Below are 22,883 nucleotides of genomic sequence, written 5' to 3' on the forward strand. Positions count from 1 at the left end.
TCAATAGGAAAAAAACAGGTCTTTGGCGTACCATTTATATCAAATCGGTAACAAATATATATGACAGCTATATCTAAACCTGAACCGACTTCCTGCAATTTCCACAGGATTTGTCCTTGAGCCAAATTATTGAATAGTGGCAAATTTTGATATGGCATCGATTCTATTCATTGATTACAAATAGTAATATTTTTACCAAACCCACATCCGAAGTTGAGGTCTTTAAATCCCTGATGGGATCTGTAAGGCAAAGATATTTTTTTTTATTAAGCACTAGAAATCTAAAATGATATTTTTCTGTAAGGAAAAAAGTGACTAATTCTATTTTCCCCATAAAAAACACTCACCTAACTTCTCCCCCGAAAAAACATTACCTTTCAACAACTTTGCTTTTTTGCCAAACGAACTCAAACTCTAATTTAATTAGTTTTTAGCATTTGCAACAAAAACTGCCCTACACCGCTTTTTCTTTACCACTCTCTCACCATTTCTCTTTTTTCTCCCCCCTTTTTTACAGTGTGTTTGTCGCTTCGATCGTCAGGGTGCCCTCTGTGAAACACCCATCATCATCAAGAATGCAGCTTTCTCTGGCGATTCATATGTCTCACATCGCATTCACAAGGACATTCAACATCACGACTCATTGGATACCGTTCTACCGATGCATGTCCAGCTCAAAGTACGAACACGTGCCACAAATGGTCTCATCATGCTGGCAGCCGCTCAGGGTACAAAGGGCGGTCACTATATGGCACTGTTCCTGCAAAAGGGTCTACTGCAATTCCAATTTTCATGCGGTCTACAAACGATGCTGTTAAGTGAACTTGAGACACCGGTGAATACAGGTCACGAGATAACCATACGTGCTGAGTAAGTACAACAAACAAAGAAACGATTGTATTATGGGGACTTTTTTGTGGCGGGATGGGATTTTCCTAACTAACTGTAGTATTTAGCAACTAACTAATGAGAATGATGAAATTAAATGAATGGATGCATGGATGAATGAAGCGACCACAAAAAAAGCTTGGTTAGAAGTTTGTCGTTTTGAAAATTGTTTGTGTAAATGGGAGGATGATAACAACAACGACAAAATATTTCTCAAGCAGGGAGGAAAGGTACAAATTATAATGAAACGGTAAATATAGCAAAATCTCTTTAAAATATACAACATCAGATTCTTCTTAAAATATTTAAATTCCGACTGTGCCAAATTATAAAACAATGTACAGCAATATGAAGAAATTGCCGCAACGAGGCAGAACACATACACACACTTGGGAATCCATACAATGTTCTACGAAAGTTCCAAATTATACACCATAAAATATTCTACTAAAAACACACAAGAGAATAAATCCCATTATATATTCTTGGAATAATCAGAGCATAGGGTACCCCTCATGAGGATCCCACAGAAGGGAAGGATCCTCATGAGGGCCCTGAAGGGAGTATCCCATGATATTTTTTATGGATATTCACAGAAGGGACCACCTATAGTTTTCGATGAGGATATCGAAATATTTATGGAATCAAACGGACCAAGTTCTTTATTTTTCTCTATTTTCAAATCGTGTTAAAGAAGATATTTATGATCCGAACACGACGGAATTTTACACGGAAAGTGAATCTGTAATCCAACTTCTTAAATATTTAAATTTAATATTTTAACAAGCAGTTTTATACTCTTCACCACACTGTGTTACAGGGTATTATGTCTTTGTGCACATGTTTGTAACAGGCTAAAGGAAACGAGATAGACACATAGTTCCTTTTGAGAATATGCGTAGAATCACTTTTTAAGTCGATTTATGCATGTCCGTTCGTCTGTCGGTCTGTCTGTCCATGTTAAATTGTAAACAAAGTACAGGTCGCATTTGGCATGGTGAACCAAAGTCTCTACATATCATTCGATTTGCATGAAATTTGGCACAGAGTACTGAATTAGGTGCAGAATGATGTGTGCCAAGAAAATCGGTCGAGATTTAGATATAGCTCCCATATATAGTTTCGTCCGATTTAAGGTAAATGGTACACCAAAGTCCTTATATATCCTTCGATTTGCACGAAACTTGGCATAGAGTACTGAATTAGGTCCAGAATAATGTGTGCTAAGTTTCGTGAAAATTGGTCCAGATTTAGATATAGCTCCAATATATATTTTCGTCCGTTTTAAGGTAAATCGGTCTCCAAAGTCCCTATATATCTTTCGATTTGCACGAAGTTTGGAATAAAGTACTAAATTAGGTCAAGAATGACGTGTTAAAATTGGTTCAGATTTAGATATAGCTCCAATATATATTTTCGTCCGATTTAATGTAAAGATTGGCCGACCCGCACACAATTTTGTACAATGTACTGAAGTTACTATAACAATTCGTGTGTCAAGTTATCTTGAAATTGGTTCAGATTTACATATAGCCTCTATATATACTTTCGTCCGATTTTAAGTAAATGGTGTACTAAAGACCCATAGCTAGACCGATTGGCAAAACGTACTGAAATTTATATAAATTAATATCGGCCAAGTTTCCTTGAAATCGGTTAAGATATAGATATAGAATAGCTTCCATATATAACTTCGACCTATTTATGTTGATTGTAAACCAAATAATCAATGGATGTTTGATTGATATTACATTTTAAACAGTGAAGCATAAACAGTGAAGTTTGCTTAAAGGGGACCCCCCCCATTCACGGGGTCAAAATTTTTGTTGATATAATTCGAATCTACACTGATTAAAGAATGTCTCTACAAAATTTCAAGTGAAAATCTCAAGAACTGTTGAAGATATATCCGATTTATTGTGTCAGCATCAAGTGACGGTTGAAGGGCTTCTCAAACTTTAAACGCGTTTTTCTCTAAACATTTTTTTGCGAATGGCGGGCACGATAACTCAAAAACTAATAATCCAATCGGTTCCAAATTTTGCAACGTTTCTCTGGGAGTGTATAGCTCTCGTATGAACTAGGATAAAGCCAATCGGTGAAGATCTTCCTTATTTTTTAACTTGGTTTTTGGTAAAAAATCCGCGATTTTTCAAAAATATTTTTTAGAGCGAAGTCAATAATCCTAGTTCATACGAGAGTCAGACATGTACTCTTTCTAACACCGTTGGAATTTTCGGATTCCGATGTTCCAGTGAGGAGTTATCATGCCCGCCATCAAAAATAAGGACTTTTCTTTAATTACAAAAAACAACAACAAAACAATAACAAAATTTTTTTGTAAATTATTTTTCTTCTCTTTTAAATCTTCAATTATATATGTGCAAAGTTACAAACCTTAACAAGCATTGGTATTGATTTACCAGCCCATTGAAAATCTTGAAAAAATAAAATCGAGAATGGGGGGGTTCCCTTAAAGTCTATTTACAAAGTATGGAATATATTGCAGAATGGCATGTGTAAGGATTGATGTTAGTCGGTTTACTTTTATATAAAGATCGCATTTTTAAGTTCGTTCAATTTCATGTCAATGGTCCTTCAAAAAGACGACATCTGTAAAGATACATATGTAGAATATCCCCAAAGTGGTGAAGGGTATCATATAGTCGGCCCAGTCCGACTTTACTACCTTCCTTACTGGTTTAAGAAGGTTTCAACTTATTCAAATTGTAATTTTCTATTAAAATTCACAGAAGGAAGGATGATACAATGAAAATTTTCACGGATATTCACAAAAGAGTAAGGACCTCCTTTTTTGGAAGAAAGAATTATACCAAATTTCCCAACCGAATTGGTTATAATTGCATATCATTGATGACAAATCTTCCTATAAAATATTATCAATTTTGGTCTACGCAGCTTTAATATTTGGAATTCTGAGAATTTCATACATGTTTTCAACCTGAGTTCTTATTAAATGGCAAATCTTCCTACCAAAATGTATAAATATTAGGTTGGGGGAAAAGAAATCCATTATTTTTATATGGACTATAGGACTTTATTTAAAATGCTTCGGAATATCCGATTTGGACCAAATATGCACCATTTCATTGTATGATTTGTTGTCATTTTAAAGGTACCTTCATAATTTCTCTCTCATAGAAGTTCTGCTCTCTATCTGCAAAAAAACTCCAGTAATCAATTTTCACAATCCTCCCTAGATAAAAAGTTTTATATTATTAAAGAAATTTTGCAATGCAAGAAAAATATGATAATCGCTTGATGCCAAGCTCGCGAAGTTTCTGGCAAGTCATTGTAGATGTGTGTGGCCTAGCGTTATCCTGGTGGAATACGACACCTCTCCTGTTGGCCAATTCTGGCCGTTTCTTGTCAATTGCTTTTTTCAAATGGATTTAGAGATTAGAATTTAGCGTTTGGCCATATGGATAATAAATCCCTTCCAGTTCCACCAAATGCATAGCAGAACCTTTCTGGCCCTTAGTACTGTTTCTCCGCCAGTTGATGTGTTTCGCCGCTCTTTGACCACGATCGTTTTCGTTTATCGTATGTGATCCATTTCGTATGTCTGTCTCATTCCGTTTGGCCAAGGCTTCGCAGATGGAAATTCATCCCATCTTTTTTTTTTTTTTTTTTTTTTTTTTTGTTTTTGGTATCTTATATAGAGACCAATTGGTTTATACAAACAACTATAATTTCTAGACATACCTGTGGGTATGCCTCCATTCAGACCAATTGGTCTTTATATAATCCCATGGTCTCTCTGCGGACGCTCTGGTCTTTATAAATCCAAATGCATGGACCATAATGAAGAGGCTGTTAAGATAGTAACCACAAATAATTGGAGGAAAAATTAGTGAAATATGAAATTCTATCACTCCAAATGACTTTAATAAATTCGATGAATAATAATAATACATAACACATTAATAATACATTATCACCATAGACTATGTTCAAAGAAGTCTTTAAAAATTTAGATTGACTATTTTAACGATTACCCCAAGAAAAAAATATAAATGCTTGTAATTATTCCCAATTAAATCCAAGATATATTGCATGGGTCCATAGTCTACCACTATGAAGGTCCATACAGAAAATCCCACAAAACAACACCTTACCTCCCTTTTGGTCATATATAACAACTTTCAAGATACTACGTACCAACAACCAATCTCGAATGGCATTTCATAATCTGTCTAATGATGAAATTGGCCATGTCCTGGAACATTTGCAACATTAACACGTTTACTACGCTCGTTTGCCTGCTCGCTCTCTAATGACTGTCATAAATTTAGTTTTTCCTTAAAGTTTTTTGTTGTAGTTTTTGTTTTTACGTTCATTGGCCACCAAAAACATCCAAGCTGTTAAAGACTTTGTCTGTCCTTTCGGATGTTTTCCAACTCCCGCACATGCAGCTAAAAACATGTTTTTTGTATGATGTACAAGTGTGTGTATGTCTACTAAATGATGTAGAAAAATGCTATTGCACGACGATGCATCGTCGTCCCAAATGTGACCATAAACGAGCATGACTTTGCTGTTTGTACAGCAAGTGAGTTCGACCATCCAAACAATTGCAAAACGATGTAATTATCGTTGAGAAATTAATTTCACTGTTACGTGAAGAACATAAATTGCCAGAAATTTTTCATTAGCACCATCGCCTAACCAACCGAACAACCCACAAAATACAGATTATTAATGCTGTTTTAGTTCCAAGGATATTAATAGGCCAACAATATGCCAAATAGCAAGGCTGGGTTAGTAGATATTGAGGTTAATTACTTTCAGAATGGTCATTTTTATACCCTCCACCATAGTATGGAGGGTATATTAATTTTGTTTTTCCGTTTGTAACTCATCGAAATAATCCTTGCCGACCCTATAAAGTATATATATTCTTGATCAGCGTAAAATTCTATGACGATATAGCCATGTCCGTCTGTCTGTCCGTCTGTCTGTTGTAATCACTCTAGCGTCTAAACGAATTGAGATAGATAGTCAAAATTTTGCATAGAGTCATTTTTTTCTGCAGGCAGGTCATGTTCGAAGATGGGCTTTATCGGTCCACGTTTAGGCATAGCTCCCATATAAGGATACCCTCTAATTTTCGGTATTTTGGGGTTATTGAGCGAGTTTTTCAACCGAATTCGCAGAAATTTGCCACATTGGGTTCTTCTTGGGTAATAAATGTCTCCACAAAAAATTATAAATATGGGTCCACTTTTTCTGGTAGCCACCATTTAACGGTACCTCCTAATTTTCAGTATTTTGGGGGGTTTTTAACGTATTTTTCCGCCGAATTAGCTATAATTTAGTATTTTGAGTTCTTAATAGGTACCAAATCTCTCCACAAAAAATTATGAATGTAGGTCCATTTTTTCGGATAGCCCCCATATAAGGGTACCCCCCAAATGTCGGTATTTTGGGGTTCTTGCGCGCGTTTTCCAACCGATTTCGATGAAATTTGGTACATTTGGTTCCTATTGGGTGCCAAATATCTCCACCAAAAATTATAAATATAGGTCCAATTTTTCTGGTAGCTCCCATATAAGGGTACCCCCCAATTTTCGGCATTTTAGGGTTCTTGAGCGCGTTTTTCAACCGAATTCTCTGAAATTTGGTACATTGGGTTCCTATTAGGTATTAAATGTCTCCACTAAAAATTATAAATATAGGTCCACTTTTTCTGATAGCTCCCATATAAGGGTACCTCCCAATTTCCAGTTTTTGGGGGGTTTTGACCGGATTTCTTCAAATATCTCCACAAAAAATTATAAAAATAGGTCAATTTTTTCGGGTAGCGCCCATATAAGGGTACCCCCCAATTTTCGATATTTTGAGGTTCTTGAGGGCGTTTTTTAACCGAATTCGCTGAAATTTTGTATTTTGTAGTCGTATATGGTAGCAAATCTCACCACCAAAAATTATTTATATTCACCCCGTTTAGGGGTAGTCCCCAGATAACCCCCTTTTTTATATTAAAATAGTTATCTGATTTGTTCTGTGTGTTGGGGTTGGGTAGTCGTTACGGGGAATAGTCAATTTTTACCCTACAAAGACTATTTAGCCATCTGTTGTAAACAAACTCAAACATGTTGATAATGAAATAAATCGGCAGACATTTATGCATCTTCTCTATATATAGTGATATCTCCTGAAGGAAAGAATTGAGATAAACAATTAAAATATTGGGTTCAATATTGGCATATACCGTTTATTAATTAGGCATAGCCCTATTTAATGATATCCCCAAATATTCACTATTTCCTACACTATGTATTCAATACTGGTCCCCCTTTAGGCGTAGCCTTATATAACTTTGTAATCTAAATTACAGTAGTTTGAGGATTTTATACTCTACCATGCGTTAACAGTATCGGTCCACCTTTGGGATCTTACAGATTTTAGGAAACTTGAACTAATTTTGGAAGAAATAATAAAATGGGCAAAGTTTGGATGAAAACAAAACTTTTTGAAACAAATTTGGTTCAAAGAAACATGGGGTCTATGACCAACATTTAATAACATAATCCGTTTGTAGAAATGTCGGTATATGTACACTTTTTGGTATGTTCCCTATATATTTTTATTTCAAGTACCTGTCAGTATATCTATGGTGGAGGGTATCCAAAGTTCGGCCCGGCCGAACTTAACGATTTTTCACTTGTTTTAGATTTGTTTTTGAATGTAGAGATTTGTCCTTTGACCAAGTTAAAACCTCGTTGTGTTCGGCCGTTTGAGAAGTCTGTTTAAGACTTATTAGTGCATGTATTCCATGAAACAAATCATAGGCATTTTATAACAAAATTCCTACCCCCATATTCCCAGGAATGGTCAACTACACATCTGAGCCCCTTATCTAACACACATGATAAGCTCTACCTTCCCAGCAGTTTCTTACAAAATCCATTAAAAAATCACATATTTAATACTATCCTAATTGATAAATAATTAAATACCAACAATAATAACAAGTTCGAACTTAAACCAGCCAACCAAGCAAACAACACCAACAAAAAATATAACAAACTTGGCAAAAAGTTTTTTCCGATATTGCCTTTGAACTTCACTTTTCAACAGCAGCAGCGGAAACAATACTAAAACGGGGAACGGGAAGCTACACAGGAATTACCAAAAAACAAACTTTTTACTTAACCACAAGAAAATTGTTACAGCAAAGAAAATCACAAACAAAGTAACAAACAATACTTGTACTAATCATGAACTTTAACCTTTTGATTGACTTACTCCATCTACCCATTCACACGGTCACAAGAAGCCTAAGTAAATACCCCACAAAAAATAAAAGTAAGAAAAGCTGTGGCTGAGCAAGTCTAACTAAAATTGGTCTGATAGAAATAAGGAAAACATAAAACAAATATCAAAAATCTTTTCTTAACGACAAGTTTGCCAAGACAGAGTTGCTAATTCAGTTCGGAAGCCACAACACAAATTAACCAAATTAATTCAACTAACAAATTCCATTGATTTTTGGCAATGATGACCTTTTTTGGAACGGCAGTGTTAGAACTATGTCTTCGCATTCTTCCCTTAGTAGACAAAAGTGGATGAGATTGGAGTCTATCAATAACTGGCATTTGATTTGAATGGGAAAACTGAAACTTTGTTTTAGACTTTCTTATTTTATCATAAGAAAGAAAATAAAAAGATGAGGTACCGTACGTTTCGAACTTTCTGGAAATAATTTTGTTTATTTATCAGTTATCCGAATAGCCCATTCAGTGGTTTCAGAGGTCAGATAAAGCCACATTAATTAAAAATGTAACCCATATTGGACAGGAGCCTTAAAATATGTGTTAACCGCCCAAGAATGCGGTAGGAAAATGTGTGTAAAAACTCCTAAATACAATTGAGACCCGGAACAGCCCGGAATGTGAAATTAGAGACACTTGGGTTGACAAATGCGGCAAAGATTTTCAAAATACCGAAAATATTTGTATGGAGCCTATGTCAAAACATGGTCTCATATCGATCATTTTGCCAAAATGTTTTTGACACATCAATATCTCTGAATGAAAAATACAACCACTTGGGTTGAACAATGCGGCAAAGACATTAAAAATACCGAAAATGGGGAAGAAATCTCTATATAGGGTCTTGGTCGAAACATGGACGTTTATTGAATATTTTCTGTAAAGATTTTTTTCAAAACGACAAAATTCGACAGGGATCTTCCAAATACTGAGTATGTGGCGGGACCTTTCATAAGGGGTCTATGTAAAAACAAACACCTACATATATTGAAAATGTCTAAAATAATATTAGCTATCCCTCGCGAATTCAGAAAATCCGGCTAAAACCTTCAAAATATGGAAAATTGGCACGGTACCTTTTATACTTCTTGTTACTCCTCAAGGGTGTATAGGGCTTCCCTTTCAATAAGTTATTTTTGTTTTTTATTCTTCCATGAAAGGTTATTTGGTCTTAGTCCTTGGGTCAATGTCGTGATTCAATGGAGATTTCATCCTATGGCTATTCTCGACCAAAAAACCTTATGAGTGATATTATTGTATAATATTTCGAGTATTATAATTGGATCGTGTGATAATTGGAGCCCGTTTCAGCAAATTCAGGACAAAAAGGACACACGATAAAAAGTTAAGTTACTGCAGAAATGGAATCTCAAAAAACTTATACAATCGCTACAAATCAACATATGAATCTATCGCTTCATGTATAATATCTCCAAACTTTAACCAATGACGAATTTTTTCTTCTGGGCTTTTCATATTTTCATCATCCCCAATATGGATATTCCACCAATTACATGACCTCGATTTTGTCTCACAGTGTTTTATGCAGTACACCTGTGAACAATTGGGGTGATACATTGCTTTCATTATTGGATTATTTTCTGGGGTACACCTTTTTGCTCAACGCTTCTCATATGGCAGTTCGTCTGAAAAAAAACTCGAAAAAATCTATTGATATCGATGAACAGTGAATACAGGGTGTACACCATACCATCTATAGATTGTTCTATTATGACTAGTAGAGTATAAGGTTCTGGTCTACACAGGTTCTATTTGGTCTGAAGTCAACTTGTTTATCATTCAGAATATTTTCTAATTGCGTTTGAAATAATTTTGTATTATGGTTCCTAGAATTTAGTGTAAAACATTGAGCAGGGCTACACCCTTCTATTGTTACAATCTTTCCTATCATACATTTATATATCAAAATAGTACATTGATAATTTTCCTACATTGATAATTTTCTGTTATCCAGAAAGCCAAGTTACCGACCATTTGGTTGAAAAATGCCACTGAATCCTAGAAGATACCGTTCCAATATTTCTTATCATACATTTATATATCAACATATGGTCCTTCATTGATAATTTTCTGTTATCCTCCAGAAAGACAAGTTAGCGACCCTTTGGTTGGAAAATGCCACTAAATACTAGAAGATACCGTAAATGGGGAGGTACCATTATATGGAACATTTACCATATAACGAGAAGTAATAGAAATGTCTGTACAAAATGTCAAAGCTCTGTGTTATATATTGTGATCTCCATCGTGACGGGTATGGATAAATCGATATAGAAATTTATTCCGATCAATAAATAGAATATACAATCCACCTCATTGTGAAGGGTATAAAACGACTACACATACTTAACGATTTTAATTATATTTATTAAGGGCTGTCCCATTAAAACAAATTAATCCATTTCTTAAATTCAGTTTTCGTTTCTCCTTCGAATCTTTACTCCAGTCAAAATCACTGAAATATTATTTCAGTGTATAACAAAAAACTTTGATAGCATAAAAACAAAATTTTAAATATAATAAAATATTATAGCCTTAAACGGTGTCCTTGGCACTAAATGTTGTCCATTTCTTTTTTTTAAACGCATTTTCCCACAGCTCCTTTTTTCCACTTCCTCCTTTTTATTGTGAACGAATACCCCACACTTTCATTTGTGTGCCCTTATCCTTTGTTCGTTAATTTGGAACACCTTCAAATGACTGAATCTAGACTAGACTTGACATGAAGCTATGTTACTAAGGTTTTTCCTTCCTAGGCACTTTTTTGTTTGTTTTGTCTATTTTGATTCATTTGTCTGCTTTTATTCATTCATTTTATTTCAAAAGCAACAGACGAAAAGACCTACTTTTCTTTAAAAGAATGAAGAAAAACAAAACCAACAATATAGCATAGAAAGGAAGAGAGATCAAAGGAACTATGACGATTAGCTAAAGGCTAAACAATAAATGTGGAACTTTGCCGGCCGTCAAAAATGCCTTTACGCACAAACACCCATACACACACAGAATGCAAATACATTCGAAATGTATGAAAATAAATTAAGATGAAATATTATTCATAATTGAAAGCCAGTTAGATGTTGATGTGTTTAATTAGACCAGAGGCACAACCTCTAACATTATATCAGAAACAGCCAATATTTCTCAGTATTAGCGATTAAAGGGTACGAGCATGATCAAATGATCCATTTGGGAAAAAACAACGAGAACATTTGTAAATTATAAGTTTACCTAAGAAAACGCATTGTGGATGAATGATTAGTTTTGATACCCTTCACTACACTGTGGTACAGGGTATTATGTCTTTGTGCATATGTTTGTAACAGGCAAAAGGAAAAGAGATAGACACATGGTTCCTTTTGAGAATATGCATAGAATCACTTTTTAAGTCGATTTATGCATATGCATATATGGGGCACCAATGTCCCTATATATCTTACGATTTGCACGAAATTTGGCATAGGGTACGGAATTGGGTCCACAATGATGTGTGCTAAGTTTCGTGAAAATCGGTTCAGATTTAGATATAGTTCCAATATATATTTTCGTCCGATTTAATGTAAATTGTGTACTAAAGAACCAAAGATTGGCCGACCCGCACACAATTTTGTACAATGTACTGAAGTTACTATAAGCTTGTGTGTGTCAAGTTTTCTTGAAATTGGTTCAGATATAGCTCCTCTATATACTTTCGTCCGATTTTAAGTAAATGGTGTACTAAAGACCCATAGCTACGCCGATTCGCAAAACGTACTAAAATTAATATAAATTAATCTCGGGCAAGTTTCCTTGAAATCGGTTCAGATTTAGATATAGCATAGCTTCCATATATAATTTCGACCTATTCATGTTGATTGTAAACCAAAAAATCATTGGGTACTTGATTGATATTACATTTTAAACAGTGAAGCATACCAAATAGCGTGCGTAAAGTTTACTTAAAATCTATTAAAAAAGTATGGAATAGATTGCAGAATGGCATGTGTAAGGATTGATGTTAGTCGGTTTACTTATAGATAAAGATCGCATTTTTAAGTTCGTTCAAGTTCATGCCAATGTTCCTTCGAAAAGACGACATCTGTACAGATACATATGTAGAATATCCCCAAAGTGGTGTAGGGTATCATATAGTCGGCCCAGTCCGACTTTACTACTTTCCTTACTGGTTTATTTGCAAAGGAGTGGCACATTGTACAAGGAGTGGTACATTGTACATGATTTATTATAATATTAAGATGTGCTAAAATTATTTCAAATCGGATACTACTCTTGGGAGCATGTATCATCTACAAAGCATCGCCATCTTACTCGATTAGTCCTAGGACAGGCTACCATTGGTCTACGGTAGCCTCTCCAAGGTCATGGGACTGCCATCTATCGTTGACTTGAAACGTTTGCTTGAACATTGTGCCGTGTATAGGTTCATTGCTAAATAATGTTGTCATTTTCCTTGGGTGGCGCTGTCACCTGAAATTCATATTTTGTGTTATTCCCATGTGTTTTTGTTGAGGCTAATTTTGCTACTCTCTGAGGATTTCGGATGCGTTTCATCTGGAGAAGGATTTATGCCTATATTATAACTATTCGAAACCCATTTTAAAATAAATTTTCCCTTTCCAAAGGTATTCCCCATTGGCCGTACTATCATTTAAAAATTCGGAACCTTAGTTCCCAATTGTCTGTGGTTATTTTATGAAAAGTGTATACATCTAGATACATGATTTAATTCTTTGGATATCTTCCTAAAATGGGATATTAATATTCGACAAAGAAATAGAAGATGCCAATAAAAAAGTCGTTATGTTCCCCTGACCGAACTTTTTATGTCTCCACTATATGGTGAACGCACACCAACAACAACTCCTAAATCGTTGGAAAAAATCTGGGAATTTTTTTATTCACCAAGAGTCTGTAGTGCCAAATTACAGACAGTTCGGTGGGAGAATGCGGCTAAAGCTTTTAAAGTACTGAAATAGAATCTGCAATGTGAATTGACATGCACACCGGTAGAAAAAAGGGGGGTTTGCTAAAACCTTCCACACACCGAAAAGGGAACGGAACTTTATATGGAGCATTTATCGAAACACTGGCCAGTATTGCGGATGTGCCATGCTACAGTCAATTTGACTCGGAATTTGATTAAAATTTTTTTATTATTTGAATTTTGCCTGTAAGAGCGGTGATTATTTGAATGAAATTTTAAGTGAGTTATTTATACTCTTTCGAGTCAAGCTTAAAGATGTAAGTTTTGCTATGGAAAGGAAAGCCAGGAAAAGAACCTACGTTCCCACCATTATGTGACGCGTTTCGCCGTTGGTTAAGCGACTCATCAGGTGTATTGGGCTACGTGGCTTTACAAAGGTCGTATGTTGATAGCTTGTATTTATATCGCCCTGATGCGAAATTGCATTCAAATTGGTCATGATTCGACATTTGTCTTCATTCTAGTAACAGTAATTTTCAAAGCAGATTTCTGTTGTAGCGATGATTAATTCACACACCTACAATTGCTTCCATTGCATACGCAACCTTTAGGAAGTGTGTTGATGGCTTAGTTTTAAGTGGTCTGGCAACATTTGTTTTGCTCTGAGGACCTAAGTTCGAAACCTAGCCGTGCTCAGCTGAATTATTTTTTCCATTTGCCATACATCCAAAGAATTCAAGGAATCTACATTAGGTTAACAAGCAAAACATTTCCATTTTCATTATCCTATCTGATTTTTATACTCTCCTATTGCTTTTATCTTCAGAAAGAATTTGTTTGAATCTCCGTCAAAGGAGCAAGAAAGATATTTTTGTCTCTGTTACTTCAATAAAGAATCCCATACGCGTAGCATCGAACCAGCCACATGCATAGAGTTTGTTATAAGTCAGTCGAAAATACGACCATTAAATAATTAAGCTAGTGAGTCTCATCAATCCACTCTCTGAGTGGTATTAATTTTTGCACCAACTACAACTACACTTGCTTTTGGTTTACGGTCTCATACAACATGGTCTATTGAATCATTGTTTCAGTCATATTCCTCATCACATCCCAAAAAGAAATGTTTGACAAACAGACTCTATTATGCATCGGAATGTCTTCAATTAACCCCCAGGGACTAATTGACGGCAAATGTTTACTCGGAATTTGACCAGTTATGGTTGAATGCTTTTAGAAAGAGAGAGAGAGAGTCGCAACTACTGCGACAACAGCAAACAACCAAACCATTAAATGAATCACGCAAACAGCCAAACATTTAGACAAACATTTGGTGGACACAACAGTGGCCGCCAGCCCACTATGAGAAGAAATGTGTGAAACAAACCACAAACACTATTAGCACCATCATACCATAACCCTTTACCAAACAAAAAAAACAGAAAAAACTGAAAAAAAACACAAAAACAACGAAACAAACTTAAAAATATTATGGCCAGTTGTTTGGTCAATAGTGTTGATAATGTGGTTCTCTCTGGGGAGGTTCAGAGCTGGCAACATTGTTGCCAGCAAAACAAATACCAACATTACCAATACCATCGCCAAAATTATCGTCATCATCATAGAGTGTGATCCACTATTATTACCACTGCTATCCAACTTATGGTTGTCGTTGGTTATCGGTTTTTTCGGTTTGGCTCAGCCATCCGACCAGCCAACCATTCCGCCTTTGGGTTCTAAATGGCCAAAATGACCCAAGTGAATCCAAGCTCAAGGCCATTGTTTAGTAGGCGATAATAATGTAAAATTTGGCCTCGCCTGGTTGGCGAGAACTGTCGGTACATGTTATATTGGCCATTTTTATGTTTGTTTTTTTTTTCTCCCGACGAAAAATAACTATGGTAAAATAATAAAACGGGATGAAAAAAGGCTGTTTGAAGGTCATATTTTAGATGTCTGTAAATTTCTAATGTTGCGATGTGTGTATATGTATGTGTGTGTGTTCAAAGTATTGATGTGCTATTAGATAAGCACTTCGACAAACGGCAACTAGACGCTTTATTGAAATTGACTAAATTGACAGAGAATTGAAAGAATAACAAATTTGACATTTTTGGTTTGGGGCAATGCTAACGCTACTGAGTGCAAATTTTCACTGCTTGTGGAAATTTAATTTCCATGCGAAAGTTACGAGGAATATCACAGGTAAATTGAAATAGATTTTCAATGGAATTCAGAGGCTGGAAAAATTATGATTGAAAGAATTTTATTGAATGGAATGGTAAACATTTTGATTTAGAAATTCTAAAAAGGAGACCTCTAAGGATGCCTGAATATACTCATAGGAGATCCGAATGAATGAAGTGTGTGGAAAAAATTAAGTCTAGATTTTAACCATTTCAGACAGTCTTTAATTGATTGGACCTAAAGAAGAGAATTTAATCTCAGGTTCATCGGGACGGAACTGAAGTACTGGATATTCAATACCTCATAATTAACGCTCCAAAAATATGAAGAGAAAACTAACAATTAAAAGTGTCATTAAATTTGGCAGAACTATTCATACCCTGCAAAATGCCTCCAATAGATTGAGATAGAGAGGTCATATTAAATTGCTGCCAGATGAAAGCGAAATACAGACAATAAGGTTGGAAACTTTGGTCTGGGAGTTGAGCATACCGATAATGACACGTGACATTTATATGAGGTACTATATAGTCCCTCATAATTCAAAATTACTGCCACTTTGTAATGCAAAAAACCAGTAACCAGTAAATTTTGAGCAAATCGAAAGATATATTCGGACTTTGGTGTACCATTTACATTAAATCGGATGAAATATATATAGGGCTATGTCTAAATATGAACCGATTTTCACGAAACTTAACTTACATCATTTCGATTTTCAGGAAACATAGCACACATAATTCTAGACTCAATTCAGTACGCTATGCCAATATATAGGGACTTTGGTACACCATTTACATTAAATCGGACGAAAATGTATATGAGAGCTATATCTAAATCCGATTTCCACGAAATCTAAATTTATTTTCACGAAACTTAGCACACATCATTCTAGGCCTAATTCAGTACGCTGTGCCAAATTTCGTGCAAATCGACAGATTTATAGGAACTATACTGCACCATATTCGCAAAAGGAACCATGTGTCTATCTCGTTTCCTTTTGCCTGTTACAAACATATGCACAATGACATAATACCCTGTACCACAGTGTGATGAAGGGTATAAAATTATAGTCACTTCGTTTGGATTGACTTTTATATCAATCGATATTTATAATATTTGACAGGAAGATTTCCCACCGTGAACTCAAAATATTAAATTCGAGGAAACTTAGTTGAAACATATGTCCGAAATATCTGAAACAACAAAAATTAAGATGTACAATTATATGTGGATCGATATTGATCATTTTCGGTACAAAGAATTGCCAACCATTTAGAACCCAAAATATTGAATTACAGGTAATTCTTTTGAATAATATGTCAAAACCCGAAATAATATCGAAATTTTGGAAGTACCCTCATATGGGGAACTACCAAAAAATTGGACGATATTTATTATTATACCCTTCACCACACTGTGGTACAGAGTATTATGTCTTTGTGCATATGTTTGTAACAGGCAAAAATAACCGAGATAGACCCATGGTTGCTTTTGACAATATGCATAGAATCACATTCTGAGTCGATTTATGCATGTCCGTCTGTCCGTCCGTCTGTCCGTCGGTCCGTCTGTCGTCCGTCCATGTATTTTTGTTAACAAAGTACAGGTCGCATTTATGATCCGATTTTTTTAACTGAATTCGCTTAAATTTGGTACTTTGAGTTCTTATTGGGTAGCAAATCTCCCTACTAAAAATTATAAATATAGGTCCATTTTTTCGGATAGTCCCCATATAAGGGTAGCCCCAATTTTCGGTATTTTGGGGTTCTTGAGCTAGTTTTATAACTGAATTCTCTGAAATTTTGTACATTGGGTTCTTATTGGGTACCAAATTACTCCACTAAAAATTATAAATATAAGTCCAGTTTTTCTGGTAGTCCCCATATAACGGTACCCCCAAATTTTTGGTATTTTGGGGGTTCTGCTCGTATGTTTCGACCGAATTGACTGTAATTTAGTACGTCGAGTTCTTATTAGGTAGCAAATCTCTCCACTATAAAATATAAATATAGGTCAATTTATTCGGATAACCCCCATATAAGGGTACCCCCCAATTTTCGGTATTTTGGGGTTCTTGATCGCGTTTTTCAACCAAATTCTTTGTAATTTGGTTTTTTATACCCTTCACCACACTGTGGTACAGGGTATTTTGTCTTTGTGCATATGTTTGTAACAGGCAAAAGGAATGAAGATAGACCCATGGTTCCTTTTGTGAATATGCATATAATCACTTTTTAAGTCGATTTATGCATGTCCGTCCGTCCGTCTGTCCATGTTAAATTGTAAACAAAGTACAGGTCGCATTTATTATCCGAATTGGATGAAATTTGGCATACGTCACTTATTTGGCCCAAGGACGAACCCTATTGAAATTGGGAAAAATCGGTTCAGATTTAGATATAGCTCCCATATATATTTTCGTCCGATTTAAGGTAAATGGTGCACCACAGTCCATATATATCTTTTGATTTGCACGGAATTTGGCACAGCGTACTGAATTAAGCCTAGAATGATGTGTGCTAAGTTTCATAAAAATCGGTTCAGATTTATATATAGCTCCCATATAAATTTTCGTCCGATTTAAGGTAAAGGGTGCACCAATGTCCCTAAATATCTTTCGATTTGCACGAAATTTGGCACAGCGTACTGAATTAAGCCTAGAATGATGTGTGCTAAGTTTCGTGAAAATGGGTTCAGATTTAGATATAACTCCCGTATATATTTTCGTCCGATTTAAGGAAAATGGTGTACCAAAGTCTCTGTATACCTTTCGATTTCCACGAAATTTGGTACAGCGTACTGAATAAAGTCTAGAATGATGTGTGTTAAGTTTCGTGAAAATCAAAAATGCGACGTCTGTTAAGATTCATCTGTTGAATTTACCCAAAGTGGTGAAGGGTATCATATAGTCGGCCCCGTCCGACTTTTCCACTTTCCTTATTGGTTTTTGGTGTGGAGATTTACTACCCGAAGAGAACCTGAAATATCAAATAGCAGCCAATTCGGGTGGAAATAGCAACCAATTCGGGTGAAACACCAAAAAATGGGTTACTGTTAAATAGTGGTTATTCCACTGTAGTTGACTTCATATCTGACTGTAGTTCATATCTCCCAAAAAAATACCGAAATTTTGGAAGTAAATTTATATGGGGGCTAAACTAACAAAATGTCCAAACTCTACAAGAAATTTTGGCCCAGTTACCCCTATATCCCGGAAACCCTCAAATGTCCCTATTTTGGGGAGTTTGGAAATGTTGTTAGCTTAGCCCCCATATAAATGTACTTCCAACATTAAATTGCAGCCGATTCGTTTGACAAATCTGCCCAAGATCCCCAAACGATATTTTGAAGGTAAAATTAAACGAAAATAAGCTGATTTGCTATCAAACGTGGATCCAAAGCACTAAATAACAATTCGGACCCCAAAAGCACCAATTCGGTTTACCAAACACCAAACACTGAAATTTGGGAGATTCCATAATATGGGGGCACCCTAAAAATGAGAATTACTGATGGGAAGATTCGATATCCAATGACAACCCCAAATAGTACATTACAGCAAATTCAGTTGTAAAACGTGCCCAAAATCCACAAAATACCGAATAATGGGGGTGACGTTATATGGTGGCTATACCAAAACGTGGAACGATATATCTCGTTTTCAATACCAAATATCCTAAGGAACTTCCAGAGCTAAATCAACATCGAACTTTATTCTAATCCAAAATCTTATACCTTATGAGATCTCCGTGTCAATTTTTGGTCGATTGCTAATCGAATGACTAATTTTAATATACAATCCGCCTTATGGCGGAGGGTAGACAAATCAACATTATTGCCTATTATTACAAATCCGATTTCGAGTAGCAATCGTCCACCATATTTTCCAAATGGCATCCACGAATTGTGTCTTTTCTTTAATATTATTTTTTATTTAATAACTTCACTTTAATTTGTTATTTGGCTATTCTGAAAAAAAAAAAAAAAACAGAAAATTATGGCCACCTTCGATGGGAGGTCTTGTAATAAAATCAACAACGACAACAACAAGTTTATTTCTTTATATGCTCACTAAACTGTTAACTCGAGGGTTGTAGATATGACCGTGCGCCAATGAGCGAACGAACGGATGAATCAACAACACAAATAAACGCATAAAACATTGAATTGTAAACATAAACGGAATAAGTGAATTGGACGGAAAAAGTGGGGAATAAAAATGAGTATGAATTAGAAGCGGTCTGAGTCGAATAATATATACCACTAAAGATCAACACACACGGTATTTTTATATTAAGATACTATTTTTTGTGGAAGATCTGCAAGACTTCGGTGGTTAATAATCCGCTAAGGATCTTCTGTAGATAAGGCAAAGTTTTTCTTCTTTGTGAAAGGTCCGCAAGGCATCGATGCATAAAAATACCTTTAAATTTCTCTAAAATGATTATCTCAGTTTGGGTTTCTAAACTAGAAGATCTTCTGAATGACATCTAATATCTTTTCTAATGACTATTAGAAAATCAATCTATGGCTACAGCGCATTTTATTGAATTTCTGCTAATGTCTCATACGGGTTTTCAAGAAGTATTTTAGAGAAAAAACTGGTAGACCCTCTAATAGCCTTAAGCCATGTAAAAATATTTTCCACATATATTGCAAAACAGAGGACAATATTCGAATTATTTTTATCACAATACCACTCGAAAACAAATAATGTTTTTAGATGGGATTTTTTTAAATCGTAGTTGTAAGAAGATGTTTAGACTAACCAAAGACTTTAAAAAACGCTTAGGAACAAAAAGTCATCATAGGTGAAATGAATCCCGGTACTCCACAATAAAGATAATTGGATACCTTCCGAAGTATTCTTTTCTTCAGAAGATGAAAGTTAGAATATAAAGGGCTTATATATATATTTAGTCCTGGGACTCGAATTAGTTCAGGGCAGTTATACCTCCTACAAAAAAAACCAGTAAGGCAAGTAGTAAAGTCGGACGGGGCCGACTATATGATACCCTTCACCACTATGGGTATATTAAACAGGACTATTATCATGAAATTGTATGAATTAAAATATGTGATATTTATCTAAATGTGAAACGACCTAGATCTATCCATCAGCATGTCATTCGTTTGTTACAATGGAACAAAAGTATGTAAATCGACTTCACGAAACATACCAGACATAATTTTGGCTCAATTCAATACGTTATTCCAAATTTCGTGCAAATCGAAAGATATTTAGGGACTTTGGTGCACCATTTACATGAAATCGGACGAAACTATATATGGGAGCTATATCTAAATCCATACCGATTTTCTCGAAATGTAGCAGACATCATTCTAGGATCAATTCAGTACGTTATGTCAAATTTCGTGCAAATCGAAAGCTATATAGGGACTTTGGTGCACCATTTACATGAAATCTGACGAAACTATATATGGGAGCTATATCTTAATCTGAACCGATTTTCACGAAACTTGGCAGACATCACTCTAGGCTCAATTCAGTACGTTATGCCAAATTTCGTGCAAATCGAAAGATATATAGGGGCTTTGGTGCACAATTTACATGAAATCGGGCGAAACTATATATGGGAGCTATATCTAAATCTGGACCGATTTTCTCGAAACTCGGCACACATCATTCTAGGCTCAATTCAGTACGCTGAGCAAAATTTAGGGACTTTGGTGCACCATTTACCTTAAATCGGACGGAAATATATATGGGAGCTATATCTAAATCTGGACCAATTTTCTCGAAACTCGGCGCACATCATTCTAGGCTCAATTCAGTACGTTAAACCAAATTTCGTACAAATCAAAAGATATATAGGGATTTTGGTGCACCATTTACATGAAATCGGACGAATCTATATATGGGAGCTATATCTAACTCTGAACCGATTTTTCCCAATTTCAATAGGGTTCGTCCTTGGGCCAAACAAATGAGCTGTGCCAAATTTCATCCAATTCGGATCATAAATGCGACCTGTACTTTGCTCACAAAAATACATGGACAGACAGACGGACGGACATGCATAAATCGACTTAAAAAGTGATTCTATGCATATTCTCAAAAGGAACCATGGGTCTATCTCGTTTCCTTTTGCCTGTTACAAACATATGCACAAAGACATAATACCCTGTACCACAGTGTGGTGAAGGGTATAATGATGGGAGGCATAGAGTCTCTACAGACGAATTAATGGTAAGAAATTTCAACACGTATTATTAAAAGATCGGAAGATGAAGGTGGAAAAGTATCCTTAGAGGAGTTAAGTACCAGAGATTCTTTGTAGAACAGCTAAAGGTCGGGAATTCGCTTCACTGAAATTTAAAACGTAATGCAGGTCTTCTTTACAGAAGAGCACAATATTTTCTCCTTTACAAGAAATCTGAAGGTCATCTTTCATATAAGGTCTTATATATCAAGGTCTTATTCACAGAACTGCTCAAAATCTTCTTCATGGAAGAGGCCTTCTTCAACGAATACTTCTAGGTGTTCTTCATAGAAGAGCTGAAAGTATTCTTCATAGACGAGCTGAAGGTCTTCTTCTTCATAGAAGAGGTCTTCTTATTAGAAAAGCTCTGAAGAGTTTCTTCTTCTGGTCTTATTTTCACAGAAGAGCTCTTAAGGTTTTCTTCTTCACAGAAGAGCTCTGAAGGTCTTGTTCATAGAAGAGCTCTGAAGGTCTTCTAGAAGAGCTTCAAAGCTATTCTTGTTCAAAGAAGAGCTCTGAAGGTCTTCTTCTTTGAAGGTTTTCTTCTTCGCATAAGAGCTCTGAAGGTTTTTGTATCTTCATAGAAGAGATGTTAAGGTCTTCTTCATACCAGAGCTCTGAATGTCTTCTTCATAGAAGAGCTCTGATGGTATTTTTCATCTTCATAGAAGAGATCTGAAGGTCTTCTTCATAGAAATTCACAGAAGGAATGAAATTCTTCTTCTTAATAGTCGAGCTGAAAGTAACATTCCTCACAGAAGAGCAGAAAACCTTTTCCATTGAAATATCTCTTCTTCATAGAAGAGCTAAAGATCTTCTTCCTCACAGAAGAGCCGAATGTCTTCTTCCTGGTAGAGGAGGTATTCCTTATAGAAGGACTCATAGAAGAACTGAAAGTTTTATTTTTCATAGAAGAGCCTTCTGCCTCACAGGAGAGCTGAACATAAAACCTAATTTACCCAAATTTTCGTTAGTAGAGTCCCAGCAACAACTGCGAAAAAAATATAAGTGAATTTATACTCCCAAAAATATGTGAATCCACCACACATACCAGGAGGACTGACTGTCTCAGCCAGGAACATAAAAATATCAATGGGCAGGAGTTAAAAACCCGACTGGATAACTTTCCGCCCATTTAGCCATAACGGTTGTTATTGCAAGTAATCCGAAAAGAAACCCTAAAACATTTCTAAGCTAACAATGTTGTCGATTTTCGTTTTGTTGTTATTGTTGCTGCTGTTCATATTGTCGAAGTTATGTATGTGAGGAGTATAAACAACGTTGCCGTACTTATTTTATGACCCAGCAAAAAACAGATAAAAAATTTAAAGGATCTTT

The 22,883-nt window shown here is 35.5% G+C and overlaps 1 protein-coding gene across 1 annotated transcript in view; it reads left to right on the top strand.

Annotated features, from left to right (window-relative positions):
- Positions 1–517: 517 nt before the first annotated feature.
- Positions 518–22,883, top strand: part of LOC133321868 (protein eyes shut) — a gene marked incomplete at its 5' end in the record, with an annotated part of 87,378 nt that continues 65,012 nt past the window's right edge. Inside the window, one exon of the mRNA XM_061530941.1 lies at positions 518–870. Within this exon, the coding sequence (XP_061386925.1) occupies positions 518–870 (353 nt within the window). The remainder of the gene's footprint in view (positions 871–22,883) is intronic.

The sequence above is a fragment of the Musca vetustissima genome, unplaced genomic scaffold (genome assembly GCF_032173495.1).
Source record: "Musca vetustissima isolate MV318-11 ecotype Yass unplaced genomic scaffold, APGP_CSIRO_Mvet_v1 utg1662, whole genome shotgun sequence".
Classification (NCBI taxonomy): domain Eukaryota; kingdom Metazoa; phylum Arthropoda; class Insecta; order Diptera; family Muscidae; genus Musca; species Musca vetustissima.